General features: G+C 41.9%; 1 protein-coding gene across 1 annotated transcript in view; it reads left to right on the top strand.

The window, feature by feature from the left end:
• Positions 1 to 18,246, top strand: part of PYGL (glycogen phosphorylase L) — a 63,558-nt gene that overhangs the window by 14,957 nt on the left and 30,355 nt on the right. The window contains exons 4-5 of the mRNA XM_030214007.1: positions 4,572 to 4,675; positions 6,769 to 6,900. Coding sequence (XP_030069867.1) covers positions 4,572 to 4,675; positions 6,769 to 6,900 — 236 coding nt within the window. The remainder of the gene's footprint in view (positions 1 to 4,571; positions 4,676 to 6,768; positions 6,901 to 18,246) is intronic.

Below are 18,246 nucleotides of genomic sequence, written 5' to 3'. Positions count from 1 at the left end.
ACTGACTTGCCCAGAGTCATAAGGAGCTGTAGTGGGAATCAAATCCAGGTTCTCAGGCCACTGCACTAACCACTAGGCTACTCCTCCACTCCATTTCAATGAGCAGGATTTCCAGTAGAGGGTTTATTGAAGATAATTGTTGGCTTTTCCTACATAGGGAGAGCTAGCCTAGGGGTGAGTGGGAAAGGGTTGAGAAAGGAGGGAGGGAAGGGTCTATAAAGTCAACAGGAGAACAGAAATATAGCAAATTTATAGGAGCAAGCAGCACTGCAAGTGAGAGGAAAGGGGGGGGTTTGGGGTTTTTTTTTTTTTTTTTGGTCCTCTCTATAATGGATGGAGGTAGTAAATGTTCTAGGAAGAAGTTAACAGAGGAACATGGGTAATAGTAGTAATTTAGAATGTGGCAGTTCAATGTTCTGATCTCCTAATATTGGGGTGACTTCAATCTTCATGTTGACATTTGACTCACCGTAGAGTTGGGGGGGGGGGGTTCTTTCTGACCTTGATCTGACAATGGGTCTCTTTTTTTCCACAACGCATCAGGCAGGCCATACGCTTGACTTAGTTTTGACCTCTTACCTTTTTTTTCACCTCTCTACTTTCCTAAATACCCCTTTATCCTGGACTGAGCACTACTTGATCCAGTTCATTAACCTTTCCATTCTGTCTGACTAGAGAGTCGGATATCATGTTGCTTTAAGCAAACTCGGTACTACATAGACCCCCTCCCCCCAAGTTCTTCCTTCCTTTTCATGTATGTTTCTGCAATGATGTGTTAAAACACACACACACTCACATGTGTGTATGCAGCCCTGGTATCACAGTGGCCTACCCCTTTTTAAATGGTGTGACAGGCTGAATGCCTTTTGAAAAAGTCAACCCCAAAACTTTTCGGCTCTGATTTTGAAATCTGTTAATCCAATTTAAGAACTTTATTTGATTTTGTGTCCCCTGACTGATAATCCAATGTCAGATGATAGGCTGTTCACAGATGGTAGAGACTTTTCTGACTACACAGATGCCACACTGCAGCCTCATTTGTTGTTAGTTTGGTGATATTATCAGTTTTGTACAGTGGTTTTTGCATCACATATTGATTATCATGCATTAAGTTCTTCCCCTGTGCAAACAAATTCTAATTTGCTTTCTGGTTCTACTAGTTGGGTCTTCTTTCAGGTTCAAACATTATGCAGACCTACCAAAGTTATAGTATTCATGAAAAAGACATGCATTTTTAGATCCAATTTGATCTTCCTGGATTGCACTAACCAGTCTGGGTGTTCTTCCTTTTGTTCTTTTCCAGATCGATTTCAGCCTCACCTTGGGCTAATTGCCGCCCCCCCCCCCCTCCCCCAAATTGGAATGCAGCTGGCTCATTATTGCATGGTTTCAAACCAATGCTTCCTTTCTAAGATTGTGGAGAAGGTAGTATTTCTTCAGCTTTATCAGTTTGCAGACAAGCTCTTCATCCACACAAATTGGGCTTCAGACCCAGCTATAGTACAGAAACAATTCTAACCTCTGTTCTCAGTGATGTGCACTCTAAACTGACAAAGGTTGCATTGCTGTTGCAGTCTCTTGACCTGTCAGTCACCTTCGACCTTATTGACCATTCACTTCTTTCCTGACCCTCATCCTTAGGCTTGACAGGTACTGTTCAGTATTGATTCCACTCCTTAGATCACACATGTAATGTTATTACTCCTTCAGCTGAATCCGTGCCTAAACCACTTCGATGTGTACTAGGCTGCGTTTGGTTGCTATTCTTATAAAAAAAAACTCAGGCTAAGTTAGAAGAAGAAAAGGAATCTTTCTCATTAGCAACAGTACAAGAAATACTATTGGCTCTTGACATTAGTAGTTTTACAGCACAGAATCTAACAATAGGAAGGAAAGTTTTATTCCTCATTGTCATACAAAGGTCATAGAACAGAGAGAGAGAAGAGAAAGAAAGAAAGATTCTTGGCTATAGAGAATTGGTTTTCCCTTCGGGAAAAATAGGCCATGGGAAGGGTATGAAACTCTCTTACCAGCATGGCTAGTTTTCACAGTTTCTTTGTCTGCAGCTCATTCACTTCTCCTCTACCCTGGTCCAATCATAGGTGCTGCACATGTGCTGGAGACTTGTAATTGGGTCTTTCATATGTGCTGGAGGCTTGCAATTGGTGTCCTTGCCACACCTCTAATCAATAAATTACATTTGTAACAAGTTATACCAGGTAGCTGAATTGCCCTAGCAACTGGAGACCCCATCAGAGTCTGTGACCAGCCAGAAATTCCTGCATGTGGCTGAAAGGAAAAGAGAGATGGGGGATGGGAAATAGTGCAGCATACCTGAAGTAGAACATTATAATTAAAATTTTGTAGACAGATGTGGTGTCCATCCTTTTCTCCAGTTTTATTTAGTCTTTTTTTTCATGAGTCTACTAGCAACCATCAAGATTCTGAAATATCCTTTCATTTCTGTGCTGATATCCTACTGCTTCATTATACATATCCAGACACTTTCTCTTTTACAAACCTGTCTTGACTCTGTAGCTCAGTGGCTGTTTGAGCTTCATTTACTACTGGATCAGGAGAAGACCATTGTCTGTTGGCTCACTGGCTGGCCGCCTTGTCCAAAAACTGATCTTCACATACTTAGGCGCTACTATCGCCCCTGTAGATTTACCTTGGGGTTACGCTTGATTACTAACTTTCTTTTGTCCCTCGGGTATCGTCGCTCTGCAAAACCTTTTTAATATGCTGCACTTAGGTGGTTTCTTTTGACCATGACTCCTTCCACACTCATCTACTTGCTCTTATGTCTAGGACTTATTATTGTAATGGTGCCTACTCTGGCTCCTCAAAATCCACCGTGAAAAGGTTGCAGACATTGGAAAACAGTCACATGGCGTATGTCATTCTCACAGATCAGACCACAAAACTCCTCTATTTAAGAACCATCACTGTTGAATTCTGAATTGCATTTTAAGATCTTGCTCCTCACCTTTAAGGCATTCAGAATGGGTGTTCCCCCCCCCCCCCCAAAACATCTGAGTACTTTGTTCTGTACACTCCTGCCTGTGTCCTTAGATCATTAAATGACCATTTGGTTCTCCCTGGACCTTGAGCTGCTCAACTTGAATGTACCAGATATAGTACATTTTTTTTCACTGTACCTTTTCTTTGAAATAACTTACTGTTGCCTATTCTTAGCAAACTATCTTTAAAATGTTTTAAGTCAGAAATAAAAACTTAGCTTTTTCAATAAGCCTACACTATCTAGATTGGCGATTTAGAGCTGGTTTGTGCTGTACACCACATCCTGTCAAATGTTAAATTCTTTCCTATTCAGTTTTGTAGTTCCTTTTACTGTATGTTTGTACTACTTTGCCTTGCTAGTCAGTTAAAGTGGTAAATTGATGAGATTGAGTTTTACTTGTTTAATTGTCCTATTGGAGCTGGGAACAGTTCTTGGTGACTCGCCTAAGAGAGTTATCAAGGAGTATGCCTAAAGATTTAATTTAAAGGAAGTATGGTTACATACAAAAATGTTTGGATTGTTCTCTTCCTCTGTTGTTTCACTTGACTGTCAAATTTATTGATGTGTAATTTCCAACTTCAATAAAGAGATTTAACATAAAATGAGATAGAGATGTGGTGTAATGCAGTCAAATCTGTGGAGTTACATTGCAGCATATTCTGTACTGACTGTAAGCATTGAATAGCGGGGAGACCTATGTAGGCAGCGTTGCAGTAATCTAGTACAAATGGTATTGTGGAAATACCGGTGACACCCTGTGTAAGCTGCAGAAAAATACCATCTATGCCTGTTAGGCCCCCCCCCCCCCCCCCCCGGGATACTGAATAGGGCCTTTTTACTAAGCTGTGCTAAAAAAAAGTGGCCTTAAATACGCCTACTCTCCACCCTCAAAACAGCCCCCCCCCCCCCCCCCCCCCGGTGCTAAAAAATAGTGTATTTTAGCACACGGGAGGTATGTGCACAGATGCAAAAACTACTGCGGGACTCCTGAGCACAGCCTGCAGCAGTAACTTTTAACTTGCAGTAAGCATGTGTTACTTCTTACTGCTGCTTAGTAAAAGGGCCCCGTTGTCTTTCATGTTTTTAATATACTGTATGCCAAAATAAGTAGCTGGTTCAAAAGAAATTAGTGTCCCTATTTACTCAGAAAAAATGGTGAATCATGGTTTCCATTTTTCTGTTATGTTTTTTATTTAAATAGTTTATTTTGCCTGGGAACTGTTTCTCTGAAAATGACGGTCTAAGTATCCATTCACTGGATTAACTAACTCCATTAATCAGATACTCTTATAGAAGCACTTTGATAGTACTGGGTGTCCAGAGTGTGTGCCTGAGGGAGGACCATGCTTGTGTGGAAAAGTTCGTTTTGCATGTGTGCAATTTAGTTCATTTTATTATGCAATCTGTTCTTCTGAAAGCATAAGTATGTTTAATCCTTTTTTTTTTTGTATTCAAAGTGGTCTTGACATTTTGCATCTCTGGGCTTTTTCTGGGCTTTGCTGGAATATTCTGTTAAGTACATATTTTACTCTGCTTTTATTGGCAGCGTGCTTCCTGGATTCCATGGCAACTCTTGGGCTTGCTGCCTATGGGTATGGCATTCGGTATGAATATGGCATCTTTAACCAGAAGATTAGAGATGGCTGGCAGGTATTAACAAGAACTTCTTTTCTGGGAAAGTCTAAAGCAAGCTTTTCATTCTTGTTCCTTAGCTGTTCATTTTTTTTATAGTCGTTTTGTTAGTGTTTCTGGGACACAGTTTGATTGGGTTTCTTGTAAATTGGCATCATGCCGACAGAAGTGTGAATTTCTGTATAATGTGTATAATCCTTTTACCTTTTTTTTTTTTTTGAGTGTTTTTCCTTTTTGGTTATTTTCCTTAAACTCGGCCCCACCAGCATGCCTGCAGTATTGCTGGAATTCTTGCCTTGTCTGGCCTGTTTAACCACCAGCAGCTCTAGCCCACAGAAGTGACTTTATAAACGCCACGTAAAGGTAGCTAGGTTTTTGCCTGTAACAAACAAAAGGCTTTGAACTGATGGACATGCAAGAGCAGTAGCAAAGGTGGATATTTGAAACAAATTTTACAGTGGCTTTATCCTTTAAGTAAAGGGTTAAGATGTAGTATATAGATAGCCCCAGAAGAGCTTGTGCAGCTTATATTTAAAGCTCACTCTATCCCTGGTCTATCCTTCATCTATGTAGGATACATTTTTTAAATGGCTTTTCTAGTATCATAAACATAGCAACTGTCGCAAGGGTGATGACAGTGGAAGAATTTTGATCTTATTTTTTTTTAAACTACTAATCTTTATTGAACAGTCGATGTAATTACAATAACATTTCACATTCCAAGCCAATCATAGAACAGATTATTATAACAAGAACCTCTCCCCCACTTACTGTCTTCTCTCTCCCATCTGCTTTTACCATACTTCATACATGAAACGACTCAAAACCCACCCTCCTTATAGAATACTTAATCATGGTCATCCCCATACAGATTATACAGTATACTATTACCATTTTAAAACATGCCTAGTGTCTTTCAAACTTATCCTTTTTTGCCTTTTAGGACAAAAGGGGTTTTTTAAATCATAATTCCTCACATATGTCCATGCAAATGGGAGAATTTTGAATTTGGTGCTGTTGTAGTCTAGGGTTCTGACTTCAGATGTAAGCTGGCCCAGAGCCAAACATGTAAGAGCCATGTGTCGGCCCCCAGTAGTCCATGGAACTTGGTATCCTGCCTTGGACAGTGGAAGTAAATAGCAGTAAAATTTATTTAGCACATGTAAGTGCGCAAGGCAAGTTATGGCAGTGTGAAGTAAATGACTGTGGGCTCTTTTTACTAATTTGCAGTAAAGCGGCCTTGGCACACCCTTTTGCTGCGGGGTTTGTCGCATGCACTAAGGCCATTTTTTTTTTTTTACTGCAGCAGTAAAATGGCCGATTTGTTTTTCTTTTTCCCAATTTAATAGCTGTGTAATAATGTTGACTGCGTGCTAACATTGGCATTAGCATACAGCCATTAAATAAACAATATAATGTGTGAGTACTTACCGACACAAATTCTGTAGGCAGTAAGAGCTCATACACTAATTCTATGCTAATCAGCACACACAGTAATGTAGCTGCACTAACTGATCACAACAATGCTAACTCTCCGTCCCCTGGCACACCCCCTCTGTGGAAAAGTATAAAAATATTACTGTAACTTAGCAAAAGGACCCCTACGTAAAGAAGCAAAACAGATCTGAGAATAGTAATGGCCAAGTTAAGAACATAATGGAGGAGTGGTCTAGTGGTTAGAGCACTGGTCTTGACATCCAGAGGTGGTTGGTTCAAATCCCACTACTGCTCCTTTTTATCTTGGGCAAGTCACTTAACCCTCCATTGCCTCGGGTACAACTTAGATTGTGAGCCCTCCTGGGACAGGGAACTGCCTAGTGTACCTGAATGTAACTCCCTCATTTCTTTGGAAGAACCATTCTTTTACCCTATTCTTTTAAGACCGTTCCTGCTACGTTCGTAGGGGTGGTGGTTTTTCACTCTTGTGGTCGGCTTCCAAATTTCATCATATTCCATTATATTTTTTGGAGCATTTTTTTGCCTCTGGACACACTCAACCCCTTTTGTACAATTCTTTTCGGTTTCCGTTGGGTTGGAAAGAGTCTGGACTTTTTTATTCTAGATTGGAGAATACAAGTGCTGTGTGTGTTGAAGTTGTTGAATCTTTCTAGGTGGAAGAAGCTGATGACTGGCTCAGACATGGGAACCCCTGGGAGAAGGCGCGTCCTGAATTTATGTTACCTGTTCACTTCTATGGAAGAGTCGAACACAGTAACGCTGGAGTTAAATGGGTTGATACGCAGGTACTTCACTAAGGTTGAATGTTTGCATATTATTTCTAGACTTTTCTTTAGTAAATCCCTTTTGTCATTTAATAGAATTGGTTGCTTATATAATGTAGGTAATAAGCTGGCTTAATACAGTCAGAAGCCAGACAATATCCTCTTTGTACCTAAGCTCAGCCCTCTGTTTCCTGCCTCTGAAATGGTTGTTGGTTGGCTTTGTTTTCCTCACCTTGTGCTTACCTGAAGCTGTGTTCATTATAGAAGACAAATGGATAGTTTGCAATTTTTTATTTTTGGTGTAATAATTACTGATTAGTATAAGGCATATGCTAGTGGTGTAAAAATAACTAACTTAAAATGGTGTTTCAGCTGACTTTGATCCTGGGGAACTGGGTTTAATTCCTCTGGGCAAGTCACTTAACCCTCCATTACCCCAGGTACAAATAAGTACCTGTATATACTATGTAAACCGCTTTAAATGTAATTGCAAAAGCCACAGAAAAGGCGGTACATCAAGTCCCATTCCCCTTTCCTTCCCTCCACATACTTCACTGAAGGGTTTTTTTTTCTTGTGACCTCTTATGTATATTTTTAAATAGCTTTGTGCACACACAACTTGAGCTTATCCCCAAAGATGTCTCGAAGGTAGCAGCAGTTCACCTGCCGTAGTTCTGGTGAGGAAGACGTCTAGCTGGCCAGTGCCCATCCCCATTACAATTTAAAAAGAAGCCAGTCCTCGCCTTTCTTTCTAGTGCCTTGGTCTTCACTCCCAGTCCTTGAGGGCTGCCAAGGAGTCAGGCTGTTGGGATACATTTAATGAATATGCATAAGAGAGATGCATATAGTGGAGCTAATGAACATGCAAATCTCTTATGTATATTCATTAGATGTATCCCAAGAGCACAACGCCAGTTCAACAGTGTATCCGATTCAAGATACCCTGTTTAGTTTTTATATCACTTCAGAGGGCCTTGGTGGAACTATTTGTGATTCCATCTTCCAGATTGCTTTTCTCGTACTTTATGAATAAAGATACACGTTTAAAGTCTGATCATTCATTTCCATTACAAGGGACAAGAATTGGCATGTGCTCCCTTGGGAATTAAAATGTTTGCCATCTTATTTATCTTTTAGAAAGCCTCTGAAAACTTTTTTTTTTTTTTTTTTTAATAGTAATTTGGGGTTAATTTGCTGATTGTATAGCCTTTAAGTGTACATCCCTTAATTGTGGAGGCTGTTCTGTTTAACTACTATGAATCCTCATTGGAAAATAGGCAGTATATGAAACATTTATTTGGTTCCTATGGCTGCTACTTCTCCAGAAAAGGAAGTGCATCTCAAAAAAGGGGAAAACTGAGAGAACTGCTCTTTCTGCAGCCTAAGGGTGAGAAGTATATGAAAGATGTAAGGTCAGGGGCTGGAAAGGAATCACCTGGGGATAGATGAGAATGGAAGGATTTATGGGGAAGTGAGGAACCTGATGGGAAAGATCCTGAGAGAGGACAACAGTGGGAGAAAATGTAAGAAAAGGGGAGATGGTGAAAAGAATGAAAGGCCTACTCCTCCCTCTTTTCCAACCCTCCAATCTCATCTCTTCCTCATCAGTATTTACACTTTTTTTCCAACTTCAGTCTTTGCCCATAAATATAAGTATTAACGAATTTCAATTTTAACATGGTCACTATATCAGTGTGCAATTTGTGTAAAATCCCAGCTTTTACTGTGGAACCCCTTTCTAAGAAAGAGACGCAGCTTATAGCTGTAGTTTGGAAATCACCATGCCATTTCTTTTTAAGGATTGATGCTGGTGGGAGCTGGCAGCAGTCCCTGAGACATAGTAGACCAGTTTAGTCTCTGCAAAAACACATCTCTTAAACTCGTCTCAAAATGCCATGATTCTGCTGGTGATCTGTAAGCAAACTGGCCTGCCAGACACGCACAGACTTGACAAATTACAGAGTGAACTGTTATACTCCTGGAGAATTCTGCACACATGTGAAAGTTCTGCGAAATTCTGCAGCCATTACCTGTTCAAACAACATCATTAAAATGTATAATGCAATTCAGATAATCATTTTTTTCATCTTGTGTGCAGTTCCCTTATCTCTGATCTGCTCCCCTCCACTCCCCAGCTCTTTCTTCAGACTTTAACTCTCGCCTCCTTCTAGGGAGTCAGATCCCCATCTTGCTTTCTACTTTCTGCTCTCTCTCCATGGCAACACATAAGTACATAAGTAATGCCACACTGGGAAAAGACCAAGAGTCCATCGAGCCCAGCATCCTGTCCACGACAGCGGCCAATCCAGGCCAAGGGCACCTGGCAAGCTTCCCAAACATACAAACACTCTATACATGTTATTCCTGGAATTGTGGATTTTTCCCCAGTCCATTTAGTAGCGGTTTATGGACTTGTCCTTTAGGAAACCGTCCAACCCCTTTTTAAACTCTGCTAAGCTAACCGCCTTCACCACTTTCTCCGGCAACGAATTCCAGAGTTTAATTATACGTTGGGTGAAGAAAAACTTTCTCCGATTTGTTTTAAATTTACTACACTGTAGTTTCATCGCATGCCCCCTAGTCCTAGTATTTTTGGAAAGCGTGAACAGACGCTTCACATCCACCTGTTCCACTCCACTCATTATTTTATATACCTCTATCGTGTCTCCCCTCAGCCGTCTCTTCTCCAAGCTGAATAGCCCTAGCCTCTCCACCCAGCTTTCTGTCCCTTCATTCCCCAGCTCTCTGTTCCTGCTTCTTGCTTTCCCCAAGCAAAACATACAGCTTTCTTTGTCATCCCCTTTGCTCTCTACTCCCTACTTCTCCAAGATCCCCTTCACTCCAGTTCTCTGCCTTAGGTCTACCCTCATTGCTCCCTTCATTCATGGCTGTGGCCCCATGATGTACGCCAAAACACATGGCTGCATCATTTACCCAGGTCCTCATGATTCAGCTCCTGCTTCTGTAACAGCCTTCCCTAAGCCCAAACAGTCCTTCATGTCGATCCCATGTGTGGCAGTACTTGCAGCCGAAGCCCTTCCCAAGCCTGCACTGTGGCTGCAGCCTTTTCATCTCGCCCTTGTGGACTTCTCTTCCCAGGCAGCTGACTGGAGGCTGGCACCTGGTTGCCACACTTTGCACATGCAGACCAGCTATGTTGCTTGGTGCTCTGCCTACTGTGCTCTGCAAGGCAAATGTAGAATTCTGCATTGCACAAATCCCCCCCCCCCCCCCGCCCCCGGTCAAAGTATGTTTTGTAAAAAAAAAAAAAAGCGTGGATTCTTTACTTATCTGGAAAGAGCTGGCACTTGGATAGTGACAGGTGAGGTCTGAAGCTTGCCCTCTCCCCAATTACTAATAGCTCTTTCCTGCTTCTAATGGTAGCTTTCTTACAAAACTCATCAGTTTTGGGTTTTTTGTTTTTTTTTTAGTGTTGCTTGTTTTGCTTTGATACATTCAGACTGTTCCCAAAAATATAGAACATTTCATAACACAAATTTCCTGACCACCTTCAAGTACTAATTCTTGTTGGATGCATATGGTGCTACCTAATAATCAGCTGAAAAGATCATAAAACACAACAGCCCCCTCTTCTTCTAATGCATACTAATTATAATCTTGGTCATCTAAATGGGTTTCTGTTCTCGGCACACAGCTGGTCCGCGTACATTAATAGAAGGTTCCGCCTCTAATGTAAGGTGCTCCATTTCTAGTCTCCCCTGTATTCCCTTCAGTGATTTTCCTCGGTCTGCGGGTGAGCATTTTGCTGACCTTAGACAGTCTAAACATTTATTTTACTTGGGCTGAGAAACCAAAGAATGAGTCTAACAACCAGCTGCCTAAAATAGTGTGCATTATGCCGAATTGCTGTCATAATCAAAAATTACCCCATTAAACTTTAAACAACCACCCAACAGCAGTGTGAGGAAATTTAGACACCCACATATTTCAACATGTAGTTTGGATTTAAGGTCTTCAAGTATTTCAACAATTAGACCATTAACCAATGTTAGGCGTTGCCATCAAATGTAATGCATAGTCTCTCTTTCCACATACCCTCTCCAGGATTGTGGCAAACATTTGTACCCATCTGGTTATTGGATGGGTGTCAAATATCATCATCTCTTCACAATTTTGCGCACACTTCCTTTTGATCTGTGTACTGACTATAGATTGCGCTGCCTCCTTATTCCGTATCATAATAGAAACCTCTCCCCAGTTTGCAGTATAGAAGAACCCCCACCATTTTTGTTCTTTCAACCCTTTGACCTGGTATGTAAGAGCAATCTCCTTTCTCCCTTCTTGTACATACTTTCCTATTTGAGAGTGGTCTATTTGTACTTACTGAAGTGGACTGGGTTTAACTACAGCTTTTGCTTTTGAAAAGGTCAAAATGGAGACAAGACCTTTGGTTATACAGTTGATCTACCTTTCAAATTTCTTTTCACTTTCTAAACCAGGGACCTCAGGATGTAAGGCTGGGCTGTCATTTCCCCTCCCCCTCTAGTCTTGCAGTTGGGTGTTGGAGAAGCATGACTAGCTATTTCGAGTATTTGAAATGTTGGGGGAGAGGGGAGGCAGGGGGCTGGATTCCCACAGGTGTGGCAGGTATGTCAATATAGTAAAGTTCCTAAATATTGGCAAGCATGCCTTCCCCTGCCTCTGTACTCCCTTTCCCCATGTCCTCTTGCTCTCCTGCTGATAAAGCCTGAGCCTGGTCTCCCTGCCAGCAGCTCGTCAGTCTGTCAGTTCACTTGACAAATTCCATAGGAGACTAATAAGATAATACTCCACTCAAATAAATGATTGCTATAAAAAGAACTATGTTTAAAGATGTAAAATTGTTATGGAGAGAGATGTTTCGGTAGCAAATTTTCTTTGAACGGCAACAACCAATTGCTCATATATCAACGATGTAACCGCCCTTAAAACGTCTTATTAAAAGTTACATCACAATCATATCACGTTTCCTTATTCACCATATGTTGTATAATAGTCCAAATCTCAAAAAAAAAAACATTTTAATATAGCCCAACATAAAACAATGAAAAACTTATCAAATTTTTAATGAAAATAGGTTTACCTTATAGATGGTGTCCATACTGCTCAGCTCCAACTTAATCTGCCATACAGGTCTGAGCTGCCCCGTTTCGTGCTCTGCTTCAGGGACTCTACCAGGCTCACAAAGGCAGTTTGAGTATTCACATCATACCATGAAAATCAAAAGGTGTATATTGATAATGGGTGGTCTCTAATGTAAGGTGCTTCATTTCTATTGGCCCCTGTAATCCCTTTAGTGATTTCCTCAGTCTTCGTGTTAGCATTTTGCTGACTTAGGCAGTCTCACATTTATTTTACTTAGGCTGAGAAACCAATGAATAAATCTAACAACCAACTGCCCAAAATGGTGTACATTATGCTAAATCACTGTCATAATCCGCCCTTTTGATTTTCATGGCATGATGTGAATTCTCAAGCTGCCTTTGTGAGCCCAGTAGAGTTCCTGAAGCAAAACACAAAATGGGCCACATCATTGGACCTGTATGGCGGATTACATTTAAGTTGAACAGCATGGACGCTATAAGCTAAATCTATTTTCATAAAAATTTTTGATAATGTTTTTCACATTGTGTTTTGTGGTGGGCTATTGTCACATGATGCCTGAATGCTACCTTTAGTACCCACCTGAGCTTAACCCTGTGGCCACCTTGAGGGTCCTACCCAGCACTGCTCAGGCCCATTGGCACCTGCGCATATGCACCTACACTGGCATACCCTCTACCTGCCTCTTGGGTCCTGTTTGCCTCTGGGTAAGTGTTCCACCCACAAGTTAATTCTCTAGTGGTTTCTAGGGACACTGGAGTAACAATGCTAGGGATCCTATAGTCCCCAGGAAACACTTGCAGACCGAGAACACAAACTGCCAGGATTCTTAGTCAGTCCAGGATTACAGAGCTAACAAACTAATAGGTTTACTATCACAAAAAATAGAACAGTGAACAGTAAAAGTTGCAAACAGTAACAGGTAAAATAGCAAGGATTCAATATTAAAGCTAACCCACAGGATTTGAGCAGGGTCTTGGTGCAGAGGTCTACCCCCTCCACACTCTGAGATTGGAAAATTCCAGCACATAGCACATTCTGGGCTAGGTCTTAGGCTTCAGGGCCAATCAGGTTACAGAGCATTAGCCCTAATGGTGTTTGACCAATGGCATTGCAGGTTACTCATTCCCTCGGGTATTTTCCTCTCTTCTTTGGGGAAGGTAAGCTAAAAGGAAAACAGACATCTTCTACAGCTATAATGGGGAAAAAGTGTCATAAGGCAATATTTCAAGGCCCCTGTTTTGCCACATCTATATTAAATGGTTTTTGGATATTTGGACTATTGCACAGCATATGGTGAATAAGGAGTGAGATGATTGTGAAGTAACTTTTAATAAGCTGTTTAAGGGCGGTTATAGCTCTACATACAGTGTTGATATATGAGCAACTGGTTGTTGCCATTCAAAGAAAATTTGTTACTGAAACACCTCCCGCCATAACAATTTTATGTCCTTAAATATGGTTTTTTTTATAGGAGTCATTTATTTGAGTGGAGCAGCTCTTCAGTAGCATAGGTTGGCTGGCTGAAAAACCTTGCTAACCTTTGTCACCAGTGCATCTCATGGTGAAGGGAGGGGAGATGAAGAGGTAGAGAAAATAACCCGTACTTCACAAGCTGGATGCATCCATTGGAGTGGAAGAGTAGCCTGCGATGACAACTAGAGAAGCCTGGTTCAAACCCCTGCTGCTCCTTGTGATCTTGGGCAAGTCCCTTAACTCTCCATTGCCTCAGATTGAGGGCTCGATGCACAAAGAGCACCATTAAATGCTTTTGACACTAGACCACCTTGGAGTTGAGAGGAGAGGTTCACCAGAGTCCAGCGGACCCTCTCGAGGCCTCACCCCCGTGCAAGTCAAACTCAGTGATGGTCTAGTGATGCCCCTTCCCTCCAAACACTTCCTATAAATCCCTGGTGGGCTCCTCCCAGACCTTCTTCTCCCCGCCCCCCCCCCCCCCCCCCCGCTCCCTAAGGATCATTAGTATCGAGGCCAGACCCCCGGTAGCTACTTATACCCTAGACCTTTCTTCCTACTGTGAATAAGAGGCAGGAGGACCGCTGCCTGCCTCTGGGCTGCCTGCCTGCCTGCCTGGCGCATGCTGGGATGCACTGGAAGGGGGTCTAAGCACCATATAAGGGGTTTTCTGGGAGGGGCTGGCGTTGCCATTTTGGAAGCAGGTGGGCCTGAAGGAGGAGGCGGTCCTCTTGCTTCCTGCTCAAGGTAGGAAGAAAGGACCGGGTGGGGAGGGAATACCACTAGACCACCAGGGGGTCTAGCTCAGGGCCCATCGGGGGAGGATCTACTGGACCACCATGGATGAGGTTGAGAGGTGTTTTTAATGTTTAGGGGGGCTCTACTGGACCACCAGAGGAGGGGTCAGAAGGTACGGTCTTTGGGGGGGAATGGATTAGGGTCACGGGTCTGCTGGACCACCAGGGAAAGTTTTGGAGGTGGGTGGTCAGGGGACCTGTGCACAGTGCATGCAGATTGCTCCCCATAAGGACAGGTCCAGACCTGCTGTAAAATTTTGCACATTAAAGATAGGCGCTCCAGGTCTATGCATTGCTTGGCATGCTCATTTTAATACTAATGAGCTCATAATAAATTTGCATAGGATTATCAGTAGCTGCTACGGCTTACGGTAAAAGGGATGCAAAACCTCTTTGTGCATTAGACGCTAAACAATGTTTGCTTTAGACTAGATTGGCTACAATTAGTCAAAAGCAAACACTGCAAGCACAGTAGGCTTTGTGCATTGTGCCCTTAGACTTTAAGCCTCCCTGGGACAGAAGTATCTACTGTACCTAAATGTAACTCACCTTCATGGGCGTAGTTTGACTGTTTCATTTGAGGGGGGGGGGGGCAAAGGATGGGGTGGAGCATATTAGCATATTCATTTGCATATATATATGCAAATGAATATGCTAATATGGAGGAAGGAAGGGAAAAAGAGCTGGCTTTTTTGGGGAATAACCTTAATGAATATGTATGAAGGCAAAATACTGAACTGGAAAGTTAACTCAAGAAGTTAGGGTGGATAGTGTTCATAATGAGCTCCTTTTATCAATGACCATATGTAGTGTGTCATGATTTAGGCTCTACACCCTTTCTGATGTTTTGGTGCCACCTCAGTAAGGCCAACACACAATCTCTCCACTGCAAAACACTATACATAAACTTGTGCAAAAACCCACTCATAACCTTACCAAACCATAACAGCACTAATTCCAAGGACAGGACGCGCCACAACCTTATGCGTGGAAAGGCAGCACTGTAATTACACCGGTCTCTAAAACACCAGTACACTACCTAATGAAAACAAAAAGGGCTGCAAATACTACACACTAGCAGAATACTGCACCTTGATCACACATGAAAAACACATGACACAACAGATATGAAGGCAAAATACTGAACTGGAAAGTTACCTCAAGAAGTCAGACTCAGCATGCAGCAATACTAGAAAAATTGAAACTTACATGGTGCAAATACACACACCTAAGTTTGGTGCATATCCCCATTCTATAACAACGTGTGTAAATGTTAGGAAAGCCCTGTTCAACCCATGACCGTCCCATTCCTGTGCCCCTTTTTGAACTCGCTCCTAAATTCATGCACATATATTTCAATTAAATCTAATTTGTGCCAATAATTGGTTAACAAGCCAATTATTGGCATTAGTTAGCTTGTTCAGTTAAATTGTGCATGCAAATTGGGCGCATACCCACATTTACACACACAATTTTTAGCAACTTTTATAGAATTAGGAGGTTTGTGTCCAAAGAGTCCAAAGTATAACATGGGTGTGTGTACGTGTGTGTGCAGATATTTAAAAAAAGATACGTAGAAAGTGATGGCAGGAAAAGACCAATTAGCCCATTCATTCTTGTGCAGTTCTTCCCATTTCTCAGTTGCCATTTACAAAAGCATGGCTGGCTGTAGGATATTTCTTCTTTACTTTTCTTTGGTTCTCTGCCTTTAATTCAACATTCAGTACTCCTGTCTCCTTCCTTGCCAACAAACCCCCAAAATATTGTTATTTATTTTATTATCTATTATGATTTATCCAAACAGCTGCCAAACCTCAGTGAGGCTGTTGTCCAAACATTTGAACACATTTCCCCATTGCTTTGCTGAACAATACATAGCCACCAGCAATCTATTTAGTTGGTTTCTGGTGAATTATAAGCTACTGGTGCTATGCTGTCTACTCCATGGCCTGTAGAATTACCAGGCCATGATTCCTTTATTGGTTGGTTGTTTTGTGTATATCATTTCTCCTCTTACCTCTGCTCTTGAGGAAGTGATGCATCGTTTGCTTGCAATTTTATATTTCAACAATTTTTATTGATGAAGCAACAAAATGAACAATCACCATCTTCAATATATGAAAAAAACATTAGTGACAGAGTTCTCCAGATGCAGACAAGGTAATGGTTACATCATCAGATTTTTGGAACAATAACTCCCTCTCCCCCTACCTAAACCTAGAACCCAACTCTCCCCTATAATACTTTAGTACAGAACATTGTATGGACGATCTTCCATTATAACATCATTCACGATTAACTTTGTTACCATCATATCCAATTAAACCTTATACAAACCAATATTGAAACCCAACCTCCACTGTATGTGGATGTAGCACAAAGCCTCCATTCACCCCTTACCCAAACATATCAGAACTTTACCGCTACGCCATGGTCTCCTGGTTGCTTGCAATTTTAAAGAACGACAACGTGTATGCAGCAGCTCACAGGTTTGCTTGATGTTTTGAGTGAACGGCGACGGCTGCGCGGGGGAGTGGAAGCAGAGATGTACCAAATGGCTTCCTTCCTTACAGTGGACTAATCAGGAGCCAGCACTTCCAGTCCAGCGGCGAACGGGCGGTCAAGCGAGCAGGGGTAGTAAAAGAAACAAGCAGACATGCTCGTCTCCACCCGCTTCCCTGCCCCTCTCTGCGTCCCACCTTCCTCTGATGTCATTTCCTTTCGGGCGGGCGGGACGCTGAGAGGACGGAGATGAGCGTCGGGTAAGCCGTCGTTTGAGGGGGCAATGACCCCCTCGCCCCCCAGTCTACGCCCATGCTCACCTTGAGCTATTACTGAAAGATGCGAGTCAAATCCAAAATCCATAGGGAAAAAGTATGTCAGGTCAAGAAAATAAGCACAGTGGGCTACAGGTTTAGAACTGGGGTCCCCAAACTAACTGCAGACAGTGGATGTAAAGTATGGATTCTTCTGGAAGGATAACCTGGGAAGGAAATGTGGTCAACTCTTTTCAAATTCACGGAGTACTTCATGTCCAAAGACTTCATTCTCATTTCTCTGTAATTCTTTGATTTTGGAAGGGGAGATGAGCAATAGGGGATTAAGTAAAGGGAACTCCCTGTTGAGGATTGGCCTACAAACTTTTTTTTTTTGAGGTGGGCGGGTTACAAATCTCTCTACTTGTGCAAAGGGGCATCTGTAAGTACTGACGTTGCTATATTGGGACGTACATATGCGTTCTTTCCGAAATGCAGTTCAAGTATAGATTTAGTTCTGACCAAACTATGCCCCCTTCCAAATTACATGTAGTACAGTTATACATGTGTAAAACTGGCTTCCTAAAATCAGGTTTTATTTGTATGTGATAGGGTTGCCAACTTTCTGATGGATAAGAAAACCTGCCCTGCCCCTCCCACCTTGTCCTTCCTACAACCAAAGCGCACTAGGGCTGCCATCTCAGAAGAAAATAATGGCATGTACGCACGTTCTGATTTCACAAACCCTGCGTATTAGAACCAACTAAAATTATACTTAGTTTTGATGTCCCTTCAGTAAGGCCAACACACAATCTCTCTATGCACAAAAACACACTCTGAACCTTACAATAACAGCACTAACTCCTAGGACTCAGAGCAACAACCTTATCCATGAAAAGAGAGCACAGTAAACATTATACCAGGCCCTAAAACACCAATGCACCATCTAGTGAGAAAACAGAACTGCTGCAGATCTCTATACAAAACTACATACTATCAGAATACCGCACCTTGATTACACACACAACAGACCCTCCAACAAAGGCACCACGGATCAGAAACGGAGACGAAGGCAAAAAACTGTAAAATCTCAAGAACTCAGACCTGCATAAATAGCAATACTAGAGAAACAAACTGAAATGCAAGATGTCTGATGCATATTTGCCAAAGTTGACATGTTCCAATTAATCAAAATACTTTTTCTACCTTTGTAGTCTGAGCATTTTATTTTTCATTTT

Source organism: Microcaecilia unicolor, chromosome 9, assembly GCF_901765095.1.
Source record: "Microcaecilia unicolor chromosome 9, aMicUni1.1, whole genome shotgun sequence".
NCBI lineage: Eukaryota > Metazoa > Chordata > Amphibia > Gymnophiona > Siphonopidae > Microcaecilia > Microcaecilia unicolor.
This window is presented reverse-complemented; position numbering and strand designations above follow the sequence as displayed.